The 19941-nt window shown below is 38.8% G+C and overlaps 1 protein-coding gene across 8 annotated transcripts in view; it reads right to left on the bottom strand.

Annotated features, from left to right (window-relative positions):
* Positions 1-19941, bottom strand: part of FANCD2 (FA complementation group D2) — a 57951-nt gene that overhangs the window by 24889 nt on the left and 13121 nt on the right. For 5 of the 8 annotated variants that reach the window (XR_011994557.1, XR_011994558.1, XM_072722154.1 and 2 more), the window contains exons 12-26: positions 19664-19764; positions 19164-19272; positions 18896-18931; positions 15491-15634; positions 12870-13004; positions 10896-11027; positions 9654-9764; positions 6132-6241; positions 5166-5223; positions 4392-4511; positions 3649-3722; positions 3235-3381; positions 2333-2433; positions 1790-1905; positions 261-369 (exon numbers count right to left, since the gene is read on the bottom strand). Coding sequence is in view for 6 of the 8 variants with exons in the window: in XM_072722154.1 (XP_072578255.1) it covers positions 261-369; positions 1790-1905; positions 2333-2433; positions 3235-3381; positions 3649-3722; positions 4392-4511; positions 5166-5223; positions 6132-6241; positions 9654-9764; positions 10896-11027; positions 12870-13004; positions 15491-15634; positions 18896-18931; positions 19164-19272; positions 19664-19764 (1603 nt within the window). In the remaining 2 variants the exon portion in view is untranslated. The remainder of the gene's footprint in view (positions 1-260; positions 370-1789; positions 1906-2332; positions 2434-3234; positions 3382-3648; positions 3723-4391; positions 4512-5165; positions 5224-6131; positions 6242-9653; positions 9765-10895; positions 11028-12869; positions 13005-15490; positions 15635-18895; positions 18932-19163; positions 19273-19663; positions 19765-19941) is intronic. The other 3 variants (XM_026016855.2, XM_072722157.1, XM_072722158.1) reach the window with 1 other exon arrangement.

Here is a 19941-nt window from a genome sequence, read left to right on the forward strand (position 1 = left end):
TGGTTCATAACTATGTTCAGGAAAGCAAAGGGCACTGAAAGGTTGACATCTAAATAAGAAAAGTTACCTTATAAAAGGCTCAACCAATGCTATTTTTTATTTTCTTAAGCAAAGAGGAACATTTTTAAAAATCTTGTTGAGCATACTTTTTCTTATCCCAGATGAGTAGGGGATGGCTATCATTGAGCTTGGCTTAAAAGTGAAATTATCTCCTCACTGCCATCCTAGCAAAGGTACGATAATAAGACACTTTTCCTTACCTGCCAAGTACTTTTCCAGGATTCTCTGAAGCTCCACAATATGCTTTAATCGGGTGAGCACCTTCCCCTTCATCTCAGGTGATGTTTGCTGGCAAAAGGCATTTACAACCTGGAAAAGTACAAATTGTATTCTCATACTTTGAATGGTTCCAATTTTAACCTTGTTTGCATCATTTATCCAGAACTAAAAAATGCTATTCAGCACTAGGATCTGTGAGTTTAGTCTATAAATGTAAAGGTGTTCTCAGAAAGATGCTACAGAGGTATAGAAAAGCCCTGAGTTGGGATGCCTGTATGGCTCAGCAGTTGAGTTCTGCTTTCGGCTCAGGGTGTGATCCTGGGGTTCAGGAATCAAGTCCCACATCGGACTCCCTTAGGGAAACCAGCTTCTCCCTTTGCCTGTGTCTCTGCCTCTCTGTGTCTCTCATGAATAAATAAATAAAATCTTTAAAAAAATAAAAAAGAAAGAAAGAAAAGCCCTGAGCCAATACAGGAGATCTGACTTTTAATCCTAGTTCTACTGATCTCTAATTAAGTAACAAGTGGAATAGCATAGTGACTAGAGAGCACACACTTTGATGAAACAAGTCCTACACTGCTACTAGCTGTGTGACCCTAGCCAGGTCATTATTAGCCTTTCTGAGTTTTTACCTCTTCAACTATAAAATGAGAATGCAGTTGTTATATGGATTAAATAATGTAAATAAAGAAATAAGGGGACACCTGGGCGGCTCAGTGGTTGAGTGTCGGCCTTTGGCTCAGGGCATGATCCCAGGATCCAGGATTGAGTCCCACATGAAGTCAAGCTCCTTGCAGAAAGCTTGCTTCTCCCTCTGCCTGTGTCTCTGCCTCTCTCTCTCCCCACTCCCCTGTGTCTCTCATGAATAAATAAATCTTAAAAAAAAAAAAAAGCCCAGTTTTTTCACAATGTATAAGTACTTGATTATTTTTACTGACTTTGAACTCTCTGTATCTGTGACTGCATAGGTGTAAAACAAGGATAATAATACCTGTCCTGCCTACGTTATAATTGTGAGGATAAGAAGAGATAATTTCAGTGAACATTCTTAGAAATAATACGCATTAGAAAGGAAGTGAGATATAAATATAAGATGTTACTGTTGTTTTCATCATGTTTCACTATCGAGGATTTCACTAAGCACAAAAATTCCAAAGGAAGGGGAAAACCATCACTCACTTGATCTCACTGAATCGAATAATGAAGCACATACCCATCCAAGGGTGAACCACATTTTCACAATGGAGGAGGTGAGTTTATTTCAGGCAAAAGGAAAAATACAACAAAAAGGCTTGAACTAGTAAAGTATGAACAACATTAGGTGAATTCTAAGTATTCTGATTTGACTACACCAAAATGTACATATAGCTGGGGGAAAATGGGACATGACAGCTGGAGAAGCACATAAGGGTTAGTGCTTAGTAGAGACTTTTGAGTCCCATGAGAACCAAGAAATAGTTTCAAGAAGAACTACAGACAATAGGTGAAATGTTCTATTAACTCTGCTTACCTCTCGGAACCAGTTGAGAGTGAGAAATATGAGTGAACACATGAATGAATGCTCTTTAACAGACATAGACTCCAGCCTCTCTCCTGGCTCCAGGTCAGTGAGGAATATAGGACAATCTGAAAGAAAAGAACAAACATTTTTAACTCTCTTTATTTCAAGTCAGTGGAACCTGGATGCTACCCCTAGAGCTACCTACCTCTCCTTCTATTACTTTCCCCTTTAACTTGTATTTGAAAGTCAAGCTTTGGTTAGTCTCAAAATTACTGCCATATCATGTAGCAAAATTAAATATAATTAAGAAGTACTTGCAAAACTAGAGGCGAGGGCCAGAAAGCAATGAGGAACTATGATGATGACTGATTTGTCAACATGACAGAAATCTGTACGTATTATTTTGTCTTTGGAGTTCAATTATTACTGCTATTCTACACTGTGAAGTTAAAAAATTCCTTCCCACATACACTATGTACTGGTTTGTTCCTTCCTTAAGATTATCAAAGAAAGGTTACAAAGAAGAAAGAATGTGATAACTTCATCCTATACCTAATAAACCATCAATCTCCTCCAAGTTTCCATCATGTTGTCTCTCCACACAAAGTCTCAGTAACCGGAAATAGGGAGCCAGGCACAACGGAGACACCACTCTGGGAAGGAAAAATCCATTTCTAAATAATACTTTATAAGTATATTAGAACATGTTTATAGGGAGCCTAACCTTATAATTAAAGAGTTTTACGCCAAATAAATGTCTACTTTTAAGAAATATGTCAAGGAATTTAATGGATGCTCAACAAATAAACAATGAACTAACGTGGAAGAAGGCAGGGGCTGAATAAAGTGATTATCTGTGAGTTACGAGAAGCAGAAATAAGATGGAAAGAGGGAGGGAGAGTGGCAAAGGCAAACAAGTATGTTAATTGGAGAGAGAAAGGAACAGAAACACAAACAGCCTCACAGAGTTGTTGGCTTTCGTGAGGCAATGCAAACCCCAACCACAGGGTCCAAGAAAAAACAAGGAATCTGCCTCATCCTTGCTAATCCCTCCAAATACCACCTAAGGAGAAACCCCTCCCCCCCCCCCTTTTTTTTTTTCAGTTTTGATCCTCCCCTTTTAAAAGATTTTATTTATTTATTTGAGAATGAAAGTGAGAGAGAATAAGAGAGAGAGAAAGAGAAACATGAGCAAGGCAAGCAGCAGAGAGAGAGAGAGAGAGAGAGAGAGAGAGAAGCAGATCCCCTGCCAAGCAGGGAGCCCCATGCAGGGCTCAATCCCTAAACCCTGGGATCATGACCTGAGCTGAAGGCAGACACTTAACCGACTGAGCCACCCAGGCACCCCAGAAACCCTTTTCCATCAAGTTCTCAACAGACTGCAAAAAGTGTGGAATACCCCATAAACATTCAAAACAACAACAGAAGTTTTAGAAAAGACAAAGTACACTGACTTTTGATCTGATTCCTTTGAAGTCATTCTACCCCCATCTTTTGCAAAGTCCTGAGAGAACATCAGTGGTAGGAGGTTGATGACAATCCCATCATGACTACTGTATTCTTCTAGTCCATAGAGAGCTTTCACAGGAAATGGATAGTCGCTGTGGAGAGAACCCAGAATTTGATGCCCCAAGAGTATGCATGTCCACATGGGAATACGTTAGAACAAACCAATCTTCCCTCTTATGAGAAGAAATGAGAAAGAGAAAGAACAAGTGGAAGCTTTTAGCAATTCTGGACCTGGGGTGTTGGGAAGAAAGAAGACTGGGCAAGACTTGGCAGAGGTCAAGAGTCTTCTAGTGTTTGTACCAACTACTGACATAATTTCTTCACCAGTACAATCAAGTTAGTGGGTCTACAGTACTTACCCTTCTGGAGAAGCACAGAAATCCACCACAAAGGCATCCTGGAAATCATTGAGGATGGTCTGCCCAACCCATTCCTTCAGAAAGTAAGCACAAACAAACAATGGCTATACATGGCTGTATAGGCCATGGTGTACTTGCTGTAGAGCCTAGACAAACTAATACTCTTTCTAAGCCTTAGTTTCCTCATTTCTCTTTTTTAAAAAGATTTTATTTGAGAGAGAGAGAGAGAGGAGGAGAGCACAAGTAGGGGGAGGGAGACAGGGAGAAGTAGACTCCTCCCCACTGAGCAGAGAGTCTGATGCAGGGCTTGATCCCAGGACACTGGGATCATGACCTGAGCCAAAGGTAGAAGCTTAACTGACTGAGACACCCAGATGCCCCAGTTTCCTCATTTCTAAGAAGAGAATAACAATATTATGTGCCCCATTATTATGAAGTGGAAAACATATAACACGTGAAAAATGCTTAACACAGTCCCTGGCACAGAATACATAGTGGCTATCAACATCATCAACAATACTATTATCATCCTCACTGTTACTATTACTATTGTTATTATGTGAAGGAGGCCTCAGCGGTGAGGCTGGAGTTAGGGCAAGTCAGAACAGCCTTCCCAACTAGAACATGGGAGAGCTCATAGGATGATCTATTTTTGCACTGTAACAGACAGAAGGTCTTGAAGAATGTGGAGTAAAAAGCATTTTCCCTGCTTCACTGCTTTAAGAAAAGATTCTGGGCCTTACCAGGGCTTTTGGAGCCAGCTTTCCTCCTTGGATTAGATTAGCAAATTCATCATAATAAAGTGCAGAGGCCTGGGGAGACTGCTCACTGCAGGAATGAACCAACTGCAGCAAGGAGGTCACCTGGAATAGCCAAAGAGAAAGAGTAAACTGGGCTGCCAACATTTCCTAAACACCATTCACCCCATTTAGTAGTAAGTTTCTCCTTCCAATTTCACTGGCAAAGCTCTGACTACCACTCACCTGAGGTTTTCCTGAGCTTCCTGACAAGCTCAACTCTTTCTAATAACTCTTCTCCAATTCATTAGAAATATAAAACTGGATTAATTTTTCTATCGCAAAGCTTTGATTATGTCATGTCTATGCTAAGAAACCCTTCAAGACTGCTGCTATGTAAAAAATTAAGTCAAAATATCTTGATTCACATTCAAGGAAGGCACTCTGTTTTCTACCTCTGAACTAGCTTTATCTCTAATTCTCCAGTTGTACACTTACTTGTCCCTATGCTGTTTGCTATGCTATGAACATGGCTCACTTTCTTGGTCTATAGGAATTTACAACTTAATTAAGAAAGTTAGATAAATACAGAAATAAATGTAACCCATGCCATCAGATTCTAGGTGCCATAAGAGTGGTACAAATCACAAAAGCCATTAATTCAGGAAAACATATTTTAGAAAAAAAAAAAAAAAAGCACTCTTTCTGGTAAACTGACAGTGACCAGATGCAATTCCTCATTTATTCATAATCATATCCAACTACATTATAAGAACTCACCTGTGTGTACTCTTCATTGCTCAGGTCTGTTCTCCCTTGGGTCAAATTTGAAGATCTACTTTAAAAATAAGGAATTTTAGCTTCACTTTTACAATATTTTGTAAGAACTGGCAATAGGTGTACGAATCCTGCCATCCCTGGGATGTGGGTGGAGATAAAAGTGCATGAAGGCACAGAGGACTATTTATATACAGAATGTGGATTAGAGCAAACAATGCAGATCTTAGTTTTTTTTTCAGGGCACACTAAATTAGTAATAACCTAAGAACAAGCACTGGGCACCGCTCTAAGCATTTAATGCTCTCAAGTGGTATGGCTCTAAAGAATGAACTCTTAACCAGTACACTATGTAGCCTCCACGAATTACTAATGCCAATTCTAAGAATGTCTCCTGAGGTCCCAGGAATTCCTAACAAATTATCTAAGGAGCATGAACTGAAATCCAAAGTCATTTTGCAATGGCAACATCTTATCAAGACCCAACTCTGATGCTCCTTTAGGTGCTACAATTGTGACATCAAAGTGCAAGGGCGGGGCGGGGGGGGGGGAGGAATCCACAAGAAGACCTTATTTGTATCCAACAGAATGATGTACCAGACAGCGTAACTCAGTAATGGAGAAACCTGCAATTCTAGTGCCTGGGAGAGGTGCTAATGCAGAAAAATGCATTCCAGGATATTCTGTTCCCCTTTTGTGGAAACATTTCTACTCTTATTTCTTAACAATCCCCGGTTTTTAACCATCAGACTCTAATGATTATGATCACATTCTGTAAAAATTATATGAAGTATTTACAGTCAAAATTAGAAGGGAGAATGGAAAAGTTGCAACAAACATTTGCTTACTACTCTTATTCTGGGTTTAATGCTTAACATTATAATGACATCTACAATGTAATACTTATTTGTAAGGGGGCAACCTGATTAACTGACCTTGAGTCACAAAAGTCAGAATTTCCATGCATACCTGTCTGCTGCCATGATGCCAGCCATGGTGACAGCACCAATAATACCAATGAGTTTGTATTTGAATACGGTGCTAGAGAGCTGCTTTCGTATTACCAGATGCATATCATCCTGCAAGGAACACATGGTAGAGAAAGATGAAGATGCTGGAATAGTACAGCAAGAGCCTGTGGGTAATGGAGCCAAAACACCTAAAGCAGCAAGGTTCTGCCATTTACTGTGTGGCCTTTTTGCAACTTATTTCATCTCTGAGTCTCAATTTTTTTCATCTATAAAACAGAGAAGGTTTTGTAAGGATGAGAGACAAATTAAAAAATGTTCTACGGGATCCCTGGGTGGCGCAGCGGTTTGGCGCCTGCCTTTGGCCCGGGGTGTGATCCTGGAGACCCGGGGTCGAATCCCACATCGGGCTCCCGGTGCATGGAGCCTGCTTCTCCCTCTGCCTGTGTCTCTGCCTCTCTCTCTCTCTGTGTGACTATCATGAATAAATAAATAAAATCTTAAAAAAAAAAAAAATGTTCTAGAACAGTGTCAGAAATAAAGCAGATGTTCAAAAATAACAGCAGTCATTGTGATTTTTGTAATACTTGCTTGATAAGGATATGTGAATTATTGTAATGTTGATGACTGCTCAACTAAAATAATAAAATAGAATAGAAAAAAATACTTAGGAAAATTTACCTAGGAGACAAAAGACTTATACATTAAAACTATAAAACAATGTTGAAAGATATTAAAGAAGACCTAAATAAATGGAAAGATATCCATATTCCTGAATTGGAAGACTTAAGATTGTTAAGATAATGACAGTACTCAAAGTGACGTGCACATTCTTTGTAATCTTTATTAAAATCACAACAGAATTCTTTACAGATATAGAAAAACTCATCCTAAAATCCATATGGAATTTCAAGGGACCTCAAATAGCCAAAACAATCTTGAAAAAGAACAAACATGTTCTTTAAAATTTCAATTTTGGAATTATTACAATCTTTCAATTTCAAAATTACTATGAAGCCACAGCAATTAAGATAGTGTGCTACCTGCATAGGAAGCACATACACAAATGGATAGAGACCAGAAATAAACCTTCACATATATGGTCAATTGATTTTCTGTAAAGATGCTAAGATCAAGGACACCTGAGTGGCTCAGTGGTTGAGCGTCTGCCTTCGGCTCAGGTCATGATCCTGGGATCCTGAGACAGAGTCCTGCATCAGGCTCCCTGCATGGAGCCAGCTTTCCCCTCTGCCTATGTCTCTGCCTCTCTCCCTGTGTCTCTCATGAATGGATAAGTAAAATCTTAAAAAAAAAAAAAAAAAGGTCCTAACACCATTCAAATGGGAAGGTATATAGTCTTTTCAATATAAGGTGCTGAAAAAAGACACACACACAAAAGATACTGAAAAAATTTGATACCCACAACCCACACCCACGCAAAATTAAATGAACCCTTACCTTTAACCATATACAAAAATTAACTCAAAACGAATCAACAACCTAAATTTAAGAGCTAAAACTGTGAGACTCTTAGAAGAAAATAAAGGGAAAAATCCTCATGACTTTGAATTGGAGAATGGTTTTTCCTAAGTATGACACTAAAAGTACAGGGAACAAAAGAAAAAGATATACTGGGACTTCATCAAAACTCCATCAAAGGGAGATCCCTGGGTGACTCAGCAGTTTAGCGCCTGCCTTCAGGCCAGGGCGTGATCCTGGAGTCCGGGATCGAGTCCCACGTCGAGCTCCTTGCATGGAGCATGCTTCTCCCTCTGCCTGTGTCTCTGCCTTGCACTCTCTCTCATGAATAAATAAATAAAATCTAAAAAAAAACACTCCATTAAAGGACACTATCAAGAGTGAAAAGACAATGAATTTTATTAGTACTTTCTTTTATAGAGAGGAAGAATCTTAAGCAGGCTCCACATCCAGCATGGATCAAACACAGGGCTTGATCTCACAACCCCAAGATCACGACCTGAGCTAAAATCAGGAGTTGGAAGCTTAACCAACTGAGCCACCTAGATACCCCTCATATTACTATTCACTTATTTTAAGATTTTATTTATTTATTCATGAGAGACACAGAGAGAGGCAGAGACACAGGGAGAGAAGCAGGCTCCATGCAGATAGCCCAATGTGGTACTCGATCCTGGGACTCCAGGATCACGCCCTGGGCTGAAGGCAGATGCTTAACCGCTCAGCCACCTAGGCGTCCCTCATATGACTATTTAGTATATGTGCTGCCGAAGCGAGCACTCATATGACTATTTAAATGAGGTACCCAGAACTGGCAAATTCAGAGACAGGAAGTAGATTAGAGGTAACCAAGGACTGGAGGAAGGAAAATGGGAGTTATTGCTCAATGGATGGAGTTTCTGGGATGACAAAAAGTTCTGGATATAGACAATGGTGACAGTTACCACAACATTCTTAATGAACTTAATGCCACTTAAAAATGGGTTAAAATAGTAAAATTTGTTATGTATATTTTACCAACATTAAAAAATAAAATAATGAGGGCAACTGGGTGGCTCAGCCAGTAAAGCATCTGCCTTCGGCTCAGATCATGACCCCAGGGTCCCGGAATCATGTCCTGCATGGGGCTCCCTGGTCAGCGGGCAGTCAGCTTCTCCCTCTGCTCCTCCCCTCTGCTTGCACATGCATTCTCTCTCAAATACATAAAATCTTTAAAATAATGATGTAGCTCTATATTACTGATATGAAGCCATCTCCAAAATACACTGCTAAATGAAACAAGATGCAGAACAAAAGGATAAGGAATGGAATATTGCTAAATACAAATTTGTAAATGTCCAGGACAGCTCAGAAAGCTATAAACTAGTTAAAGGTGATTGCCTTTAGCGAACCAGATGCCTGGAGGACTGATTGCAGGGGAGGGGGGAGACTTATTTTTCACCACCTTCCATACCTTTTGAATTTTGTGCTATGTATGTATATTACCTCGCTTGCTTTTTTTTTTTTTTTTTTAAATTAACAAAAGGTGTTGGTTGTTCAAAGTCACAGTCCAGTATAGATTACTGCCACGGGGTGGCACTAAAGATACAAAAGAGGTGAATTATGACTGCAATGTAATCTCCTGTTTCAGTCCTTTTGCCTGACTCTCTCAGTGAATAGTGTCCACAAATGAAAGCAAGCCCAGAAGTAGTTCACGACAGATGTAGATGTTCCCTAGAAAACAAGGTCATTCTCTGTGTCCCCACAGCACTCAGTACAGAACCTGAACAGCTTTTCTTACTCAGTTCCATAGTCAGCTGATTACAGACCCATTTCTACCCTAACAGACTAAGCTACTTGAGGGTAGAAGGTCTAATATATTTACCATCTTGATGCTTGGTACACAGTAGACAATGTTTGTAGTAAGAAAAAAATGAGTAAGTGCTTAGACTATGGCTATATATTTGATTTCTTACCTTGTACACAGGTAAGAGTGATTTTGTTCAGTGAATTTTAATTATAGAAGTTTAAAGTTTTAAAGGTTTCTCAACACACTGCCTGTTACCTGGATGTGACTGCTGGCTTCATGCTGTTTGCTAAATGCCAGTGAGCTGAGAATATAAAAGAGTTTTCGTATCTGCTGAGGGGACATATTATCCAGATAATCTAAAATGCCCTATGAGGAAAAAAAAATTAGGTTAGCAACTAATATTTTCTTCTTGTAAATAAGAAAATTAAAATCCTTAGAACAGGCATAAGAGGCATCCAGATAACCACAAAAACTCAAGTTCTCTCAAGCTATGCTCAGATCCCAAAGGGTTAGTCAACCTAATGTATCTCCTAGTTTCTCCCTATTCTTCTTCTCCACCCTTCCCTTCTCAGTGAAAATAATACTCTGCAGAAGTTGTATCTCTGACTTTATTCCTTATCATAATATGCCTTCTCAGCTTCCACTCCATGAATTACTTATTCATTCTCTACAGATGTGGAAGAAGTCATAAGGGAAATACTTTTTGACCTTGGGCAAAAACCTCAGCTTTCTCATCCCTACTATGGGGATAACATGACCTACAATTGCCATTCCAAGCCCAGACGTGATTATGTCAACTCCCTGTTAAAAGCTTGTAATAGCTCTCTAGGGCCTATAAAGTTGAAACTCTTTAGCATGGTATTTGAGACCCACCATAATGTGACACTGTCCTATGTCAGTGGGACAGCCTCACCTCCTACCAACCCTCACAATATGTCCCATTTGCCAACCATGCTAGTCTACTTGTCATCCTTGAGGTATTTCATGGACCTGGGTGCCAATAAGCTTGTTTAAACTGTCTTCTGCCTAGATGCACTTCCTTTTTCTCTTACCGAATCATGCCCAAACTTCAAAAATCACTCAAATCTAGTCTTTGAAGAAGTACTCAGTTTCCAAGGCCAAATTATTCTTACTCTGGTGTATTTATAGCACTTTATCTTTCTCAAAATTTCTCATGTTGTATTTACAGTGACTTGTTTATATGTTTCGCTATCACCAAAGGCAAGAACTAAGTTTTATATACAGAACATCCGGAGTAGAGCCTGCACATAGGTACAAAGAAGTATTTTCTGAATGCATTAATACATACATAAATGAGTTATTCTTTTTCTATTATTTGTCCATTACTTCACCTCCTTCCCACCCTCTCCTACCAATTATAGTGCTCAGTATCTAGAATAGGAATTAAATTGCTGCTAATTAATGGATGCCAGATATCCCTCAGATACATGCAAGAAAGAAAACGGACTCAATATATGTCATCAGAGGGACAGATACCTTCACAAAGACAGCATTCAGCCTCATAGCAGATGGGTTTAGAACTACCAACTCTAGTAGGGCATCCAACGCAGTATCAACTTCAGCTTCATTCCCACTGCAGATATGGGTCACCAGGGCACCAACCACTTCCTATACCATAAAGAGTCAATAGAATAGTGTGAATAAAAATATGACATGGCCATCTTAAAAGGGTTAATGCTTGAGACCATTCCAATCTCAACTTGGTTAAAATCCCAACCTGCCCTATGCCATTGTCTATTTATTTTTCATTAATGTTGGATTCAGGAGGTTGAGGATTATGCCAACCTAACTACATGACATCCATTCTTGACTTATTTCCTAAGATTTATCAGTGAGCACTATCTAAGCCCTCCTGATCTTCCTTCCTTAGCATGTTTTTCTTTTTCATATACATTAAATAGTACTTTTAAGCTATGGCTGTACTTATTCTGTTTAAAATTTACTAAAAAGATGGAGCTCAAAGTGCCTGGCTGGTTCAGCTAGAAGGTGTAACTTTTGATCTTGCAGTTGTGGGTTCAAGCGCCATGTTGGGTGTAGAGATTACTTAAAAATAAAATCTTAAAAAAAAAAGATGCAACTCAAGAAGTTAAAGGTTTTTACAGGCTAGACTTCTATGTTTCAAGCAAACATGAGCCATGACAGTATCTCTAAGACATTAAGATGGTTCAAAAAAATACCTTGTATGCCATTCCCCCTTTCCATTATACTGCTGCTCCATACTGAGCCACATGGTTTTCTCAACTGCAGAAGCTAGCTCATGCTAGCTGAATTTATTGCTCTGCTTTATTTTTATTGTTATTGCTCTGTTTAAATCTTTTATTTTCCACAAGTACAGCCCTCCCTCTCTGGATATGTGCTATTAAATTTTGTCTTATATTCATGGGTTTTGGGTCACATCCTTAGACATTTCTCTTTCATTTGTTTTTCACCACAATTTTTTCTAGAGAACTACTCCAGGATCAACTGGCAGCTGATCATTTGCAGTTAAATTTTAATAATGCTCTCTTCCTGTATACTCTGAAAACTGCCCAATAACCCCAGCCCTCTCAGCCATGCTTTTCCTTTTTGTAAAATTTTTTATTTAAATTCAATTTGCCAACATAGGGCAGGCCGGGTGGCTCCCTGGTTTAGCACCTGCCTTCAGCCCAGGTCCTGATCCTGGAGACCTGGGAACAAGTCCCACATCAGGGTCCCTGCATGGAGCCTGCTTCTCCCTCTGCCTTTGTCTCTATCTCTCTCTGTGTCTCTCATGAATAAATAAAATCTTTAAAAAGAAAAAAAAAAAAAACAATTTGCCAACATATAGTATAACACCCAGTGCTCATCCCATCAAGGGCCTTTCCTTAGTGCCCGTCACCCAGTTAACCCAGGTGGGAACATGCCTTCCCTTCCGCAACCCTTTGTTTCCCAGAGTTAGGAGTCTCTCATGGTTTGTCATCCTAATTTTTCCCCACTCAGTTTCTCTCCTTTCCCTTATAATCCCTTTCACTATTTCTTATATTCCACACATGAGTGAAATCTTATGATTGTCCTTCTCCAATTGACTTATTTCACTCAGCATATAATACCCTCCAGTTCCATCCACATCGAAGCAAATGGTATTTGTCCTTTCCGATGGCTAATATTCCATTGCGTGTGTGTATACATATATACATATGTATATATACCACATCTTCTTTACCCCCATGGTTTATTTAAATAGACTGGATGTGGACCTTCATATTAAATTCAGAGAATTTTAGAGCTCCAAAATGCAGTGTTAGATCCTCCAATCCAGTCTCCTCATCTTACTTAGACTAAGAATAGAACTAAGTTTTCCCAACTTCCAGTTCAGAGTTCTTTTTGCTTAAATGCCTTCCAGTTAAAAAGAAATAAACATATAATATGCAAGTCACTTGGAATTTCATTTCTTCCTGTTCCCTCCCTTCCAAAATAAATATTTCAACATACCTGCTGACAGTAAGTGTCAAAAAATTTAAATGCATATTTGTATAGGAGACTGCCAAACAAAATGATACTCTGGTCTAGGGAGTGCAACAAACTCTGAGCCAGTGACAGAATGGATGGACAAATATCCTTAAGGACCTTGATGGGGAAAAGAGAAGAGAAAATAAAGCTGTGTGAGGAATTTAGTTATTACAGAACCAAGACTTGCTAATAGCCCTTTTAGGATGTCAGAGTTCTTCTCACCAACTCTCGTTTTAACTTAAGGAAACTTAAATCTTTGTTTTACTCAAAATTGCCCTTCATAATTCTGAGTTTTCTCTCAGGATCAGTGGGATTTGATGTATGGATAAGAAGTGACCAGGAAGGTCAAAGAACTTATAAATTATAAGCCTGGTAGCATCCTTCCTATCTGCCCAATTGGGACTAGAATCCAGATCTTCTAAATCCCAATTTCCTCACTCAGTCATACTGCCTTCCCGGGGATATTTGAAATCAATCTATAAGGTTCAACACTAGTTAAATTGATTTCTCTTTAGATCAAAAAGAGAACTGATTATGTCTAAGCAATAAGGCAGAAGATGGACATTAATGGACTCAAAGTAAATAACCAGTTTAAAGTCTAGCTTCTTTACTGATATCGTCACAATAAAGAAAATCTTAAATCCTGAATTGGGTATAATGCTTTGCTTAGGAAAATTCAATAAAAAATTATATATGGGGTTCCTGGGTGGCACAGTTGGTTAGGTGTCTGACTCCTGGGTTTTGGCTCTGGTCGTGATCTCAGGGTTGTGAGGTCGAGCCAATCAGGCTCCACACTCAGTACAATCTGCTTGGATTTCTCTCTCCCTCTACCCCTCCCCTCTCTCTAAAATAAGTAAATCTTTAAAAAAAAAAATTATATATGGTTTCTGCCTTCTGGAAAATTATAGCCCAAAACACGTATCATTGCCAGAAATAAGCACAGAAAGGATTATAAGATAAAAGAATACAAATATTAAATTCATTCCTAAATATAAAACCTTAAGACCCAACTGTATATTTTCATTGGCTCCTAAGCCAAGCCCCCTAAACCACTGGTTATCCAGTTTCCTAAGAAGGTACATGCTGTTAATAATCTGAAAATTCACCGGGAAACACCATTCCTAGTTTATACAACTCTAATTTAAATGGTTTACATTCGGGATCCCTGGGTGGCGCAGCGGTTTGGCGCCTGCCTTTGGCCCAGGGCGCGATCCTGGAGACCCGGGATCGAATCCCACGTCGGGCTCCCAGTGCATGGAGCCTGCTTCTCCCTCTGCCTATGTCTCTGCCCCTCCCTCTCTCTCTCTATCATAAATAAATAAAAATTTAAAAAAAATTTTTTTAATGGTTTACATTTCAACAGAAATAATCACCCAAGAGTCACAGTACTGAATGGGCAAATACGGATGGTTTAATAGATGCATAATTATGTCTCTATTTGCATTCTTCTGGTCCTGTTATGCTCAGGGTTTTTAAAAACTGCTTAGAACAGGATAAAGAAAAAAAAGAACAGGATAAAGAAGGCAAGTTTATCAAAGCTGCAGATCACAGAGAGCTAGATAATGAAAATGATTAATGCAAAGTTAAGATTTCAAAATCTCAATGCACTTGAACAATGGGCTGAAACTAACAAGAAAAAAATCTTTATATGGGAGCTGTAAAGCCTTCCATTTTAAGTAAAAAATCAAGTTATTTAAGTACGTAATTAGAAGACCTGAACTAAAACATTTCCTATAAAAAATAATTTGGGGCTTGAGTTTAATCAGTTCAACATCAACAAACTTTTTTTTTTAGATTTATTTATTTATTTTTATTTATGATAGACACAGAGAGAGAGAGAAAGAGGCAGAGACACAGGAGGAGGGAGAAGTAGGCTCCCACCGGGAGCCCGACGTGGGACTCGATCCCGGGACTCCAGGATCGCACCCTGGGCCAAAGGCAGGCACCAAACCGCTGAGCCACCCAGGGATCCCCAACATCAACAAATTTTGTCACCTTTCATATAATAGGTTGGTTTTATTAACATCATAATGTCTCAGCCAAGTTAAGAAATAATCCTGTTATGAAGTATATTGAGCTTTTCGAAAATCAATATCCAGCACAGGAGGTATTGTCAAGATTCCCACACTAGGTAAGAAAGGTTAAAAATAACTTCTCTAGGGGCCTCCTGGGTGGCTTAGTGGTTGAGCGTCTGCCTTTGGCTTGGGGCATGATCCTGGGGTCCTGGGATCCACTACTGCAATGGGCTCCATGCAGAGAGCCTGCTTCTCTCTCTGCCTATGTCTCTGCCTCTCTCTCTGTGACTCTCGTGAATAAATAAATAAAATCTGGGGATCCCTGGGTGGCTCAGCGGTTTAGAGCCTGCCTTCCGCCCAGGGCATGATCCTGGAGTCCCGGGATCGAGTCCCACATCAGGCTCCCTGCATGGAGCCTGCCCCTCTCTCTCTCACTCTCATGAATAAATAAATAAAATATTTTTTAAAAATTAAATAAATAAATAAATAAATAAATAAATAAATAAATAAATAAATAAAATCTTTCCAAACAAAAAATGACTTCTCTGTAACTTTCAGACTAATGTTGTCTGATTCTCTGACACTTACCAAGTAATGAATATAGAATGTACTCTGTAGAAGCTCTTCTTGAAAGCAGCCTGATCGAATCTTATTTCTTAGCACTCTCTCAATGTACTTCTTTGTCTGAGTGTTTGTGCTATAGATGATGAGAAGCATTGCCAAGTCAAAAGTCTATTGTTAAAAAAAAAAAAAAGTCTATTGTTAACAAATATGACAAAAGAGAAATAGTTTAATAAACCAGTACATTTATTTCCATGAAATAGCAGCTCACAACTTTTTCCCATGAAGACACAGTAAGAGTGATCCTCATTTGCTCAACATACTCCCATGGCAGTATCTACATTTTTTTTTTCTTTTTCACAAAACCCACAAATGTTTACCAGAAAAATAAAGTGCTACAACTATTAACCACTGGTATCTCTTATGAAAACATTGGAATATAAGTTGAAGTGATGTTATTACAGAAATAACTTTGAATATCCTCACATTTATTAAAGAAAAATCACTGGCCAACCTCAGTATATATTCCTATTCCATTATTATTAGGAAAACTACTTTCTGAAAAGTTGGAGAGACTGTAAATGTGTTCAATATGAAAAAAATTGATAGTCATTTTCAGATTATACAGCCTCTAAAAAGAATAAGCTAGACTATATATACATGTATTAATATATACATATTTTTTAAAGATTTTATTTGACAGAGAGAGAGAGAGCGAGCGCGCGCGCATGCGTGACCAGAGGGAGTGGCAGGCAGAGGGAGAGGGAGAAGCAGACTCCCCACTAAGCAGGGAGCCTGATGTACAGCTCAATCCCAGGACCCTGAAATCATGACCTGAGCCGAAGGCAGATGCATTACCATCTGAGCCACTCAGATGCCCCAACTAGATTATATTTTTTGACATTCATGACATCGTGAAGTTAAAAAAAAAGCAACCTGCAAGACAATTAATAGTAAGATTTTATTTTTGTAAAAATATACAAACATAAATATGTGTAAGTATAAGAGTAAGCATGCCTGCATTAATACACACATACAGCTTATATACGAATAGGAAAAAATCTAGAACAATCATCCATGAAGAATGGAACAGAGAGCAAAGGGAAACTTTAACGTTTTTAGACTCCTTGTGGGATTTTTTTTCTCCCTAATTAGCTTGTATCAACTATGTTTTTTTTTTTTTTTCAACTATGTTTTAAAAAAAAAAGGTTAAGGGATCCCTGGGTGGCGCAGCGGTTTGGCGCCTGCCTTTGGCCCAGGGCGCGATCCTGGAGACCCGGGATCGAATCCCACATCGGGCTCCCGGTGCATGGAGCCTGCTTCTCCCTCTGCCTATGTCTCTGCCTCCTCTCTCTCTCTGTGACTATCATAAATAAATTAAAAAAAAAAAAAAAAAAAAAAAAAAGGTTAAAAGTGTCAACCAGGACAAAAAAAAAATTATTCAGAACTAATACAATTCAAAAGCAAACACTAAACAATCAAATTAAAACATGGATCAAGTACTTTTTAAAATTTTCCTATTTTAAAAGAGCAAGCATGAGTTGGGTGGGGGGAGAAGGAGAGAGAGAATCATAAGCAGACTCTATGCCCAGGGCAGACCCTGATGTGGGGCTCAATCTCAAGACCTTGAGATCATGACCTGAGCCAAAATCAAGAGTCAGCTGCTTAACTGACTGAGCCACCAGGTGTCCCTGGGCCGAGAATCTAAACAGAAATTTTCTTAAAAACATACTAACGGACAACAGATACATGAAAAGATGCTAATTATCAAGGAAATACAAATCACAACCACAATGAGATCTCATCTCACACTTGTCAGAATGGCAATCATTAAAAAGACAAGAGACATGGGATACCTAGGTGGCTCAATGGTTGAGCATCTGCCTTCGTTTGGCTCAGGGCGTGATCCTGGGGCCTGGGGATCGAGTCCTGAATCAGACTCCCTGTGAGGAACCTGCTTCTTCCTATGCCTATGTCTCTGCCTCTCTCTCTCTCTCTCATAAATAAATAAACTCTTAAAAAAAAAAAAAGAAAGAAAGAAAAAAAGACAAGAGACAACAAGTGCTGGTCAGGATGTAGAGAAAGGGAATCCTTGTGCACTGTTGGTGGAATGTGAATTGGTGCACCCACTATTGAAAACAGTACGGAGGTTCCTCAAAAAATTAAAAATAGAAATATCCACATCTGGATATTTATTTAAAAAATACTAATTCGACAAAAACATTGCACTCTTATGATCCCTGCACATTATTTATAATAGCCAAGACATGGAGGCAACCTAAGTGAAAAGAAAATGTAGTAAGTACACAGATACACAAACACACACATTGGAATATTATTCAGCCATAAAAGAATCAAATCTTGCCATTTGCAACAATATGGGCAGATCTTGAGGACATTCTGGTAAGTCAAATGTCAAAAAAAATCAGAATACACAATTATATTTATAATAATTAAAATGTGTAAAAACAGGTAAAATAGGTATATAGGTGACCAAAGGTCATACAAAAATTTTAAAAATTCTGTTAGGTTATTCTGATCCATCCTCTACAAAAAAAATCAAGGTTTTCATTGCTTTATTCAATACCATAAATGCTTTTAAAATAGTCACCCAACAATTTGGATAATCTAACAAAACCCCAAAACAAAACAGATTCCAAATAAGAAAAGTCCTTAATGGGAACCAATTAGTACGTAAGAAACTCAGTCATCTGGTTTCTTCACAGAAGAAAAAATTTCCATAATTAAGACAGATTTGGTACCACTGCCTTGACAGTGAATGGATGGACTATTTGGTTCGCTCTAGTCAAGTTGACATGGGCAAAGGAAAGTAAAACATGGAATGCCATTATCTTGACAATTCCATTTGGTGGAAGGAAGAGTAATCAGAAAGATACAGGGACCTGACTCATGCCCCAAGTGACTCCTGTCTTCATCTATGGGAACTTTGCTTCTTGGGACTGCAACTCGCTGTGCTTGTTTGGAATGTTAATATTTCCCCTTACCAATAGCTTGGGTTTATTTTATTGCCAAAATGAGTAGGAAAGACCATCTGGCAAGTCATCCGATCCTCAGATCATCTTCCCCAGACAGCTAACGTTTATTAGAGCAGCTACAGAAGGCACAAAAGGGATGACTAGAGAAAGTAAGAGAAAAGAAGGAAAGCTATGGGATCCCTGGGTGGCGCAGCGGTTTGGCGCCTGCCTTTGGCCCAGGGCGCGATCCTGGAGACCCGGGATCGAATCCCACGTCGGGCTCCCGGTGCATGGAGCCTGCTTCTCCCTCCGCCTGTGTCTCTGCCTCTCTCTCTCTCTCTGTGACTATCATAAATAAATAAAAAATAAAAAAATAAAAAAATAAAAGAAGGAAAGCTAGCCGATATAATTAATTTTAAGTCTGCATTACTTAAAATGTATACTACATTTACATTACCTTGTGTTCAGACACTGAGGCAGTGCTTTCAATTGCCTAAAAAAACAAGGGTCACAAAAATATTACAACACCTAAGTAAAACACGTTTCACCTTATTCAGCATGCCGTTCTCTAGAGAACCGATCTGCCCATGTGGCAACCATCATCTATCATTTCTACTTGACTGACTTTTAATACTTTTGTATCCACCCACCTTTACTTACATATCCTGTCACCAGTTGCCACTTACTTCTTCCTTAATGTTCAAAGTCAAAAAGACCTCACTCACCTTAATCCAGGCTTCTGAAATGATTTTCTCATATCTAACAGCTGACTTTATTACATCGAAAAGAAGAATAACACAGTCCTGACCGCTGTTTTCTTGATTTCCTGAAGAACTACAAGTAGCAGAGGGAGAAAAAAATCATTCTTCCACCTACCAAAGAGGAACCTATAAAATCTGGATTCCCGTTTACTAGCCAAGTGTCTGTCCCAAGGCACAACTTCATGTGTAAACTGCCTAATAAACCTATACTATTATCTACCTCGGATTGATCTGAATAGCCAGGAGACTACATCCAACCTGCCCATGTTTATACATACACACACATTACATGTACCACATGCATATGATTTGAAACTGTACAGTAGTACATGCAAATAATATTACTACCATTATTTATAGTGGCAAATATTAAGATCTACTGTCCTGGCTTCAGGATAAATGTCAGAAAACTTTCCTTGCCTATGTGAGAAAAAGGGTGGAAACTGTTGATGACATTACTATACCTTTGTCGTCCTTTATTTTTCAACTTGCTTTGGGAAGCCTGCAACCGTGATGGCAAAATACAATGCTGCAGATCCAACTTCTCCCGAAGTTCAGAAATTACCTGTGGAAAACAAATATTAAGCTATGTGTTCTGCTCATTCATAGTGCATATGCAAAGTCCATTCTTCCAATAGAATCATAACAATCTCCTGAAAGATTAAGAAGAATCACTAAATGTTAGACAAGGCATTTTTTTTTTAAATTTTATTTTTAAATAATCTCTACACCCAACATGGGG

The sequence above is a fragment of the Vulpes vulpes genome, chromosome 9 (genome assembly GCF_048418805.1).
Source record: "Vulpes vulpes isolate BD-2025 chromosome 9, VulVul3, whole genome shotgun sequence".
NCBI lineage: Eukaryota > Metazoa > Chordata > Mammalia > Carnivora > Canidae > Vulpes > Vulpes vulpes.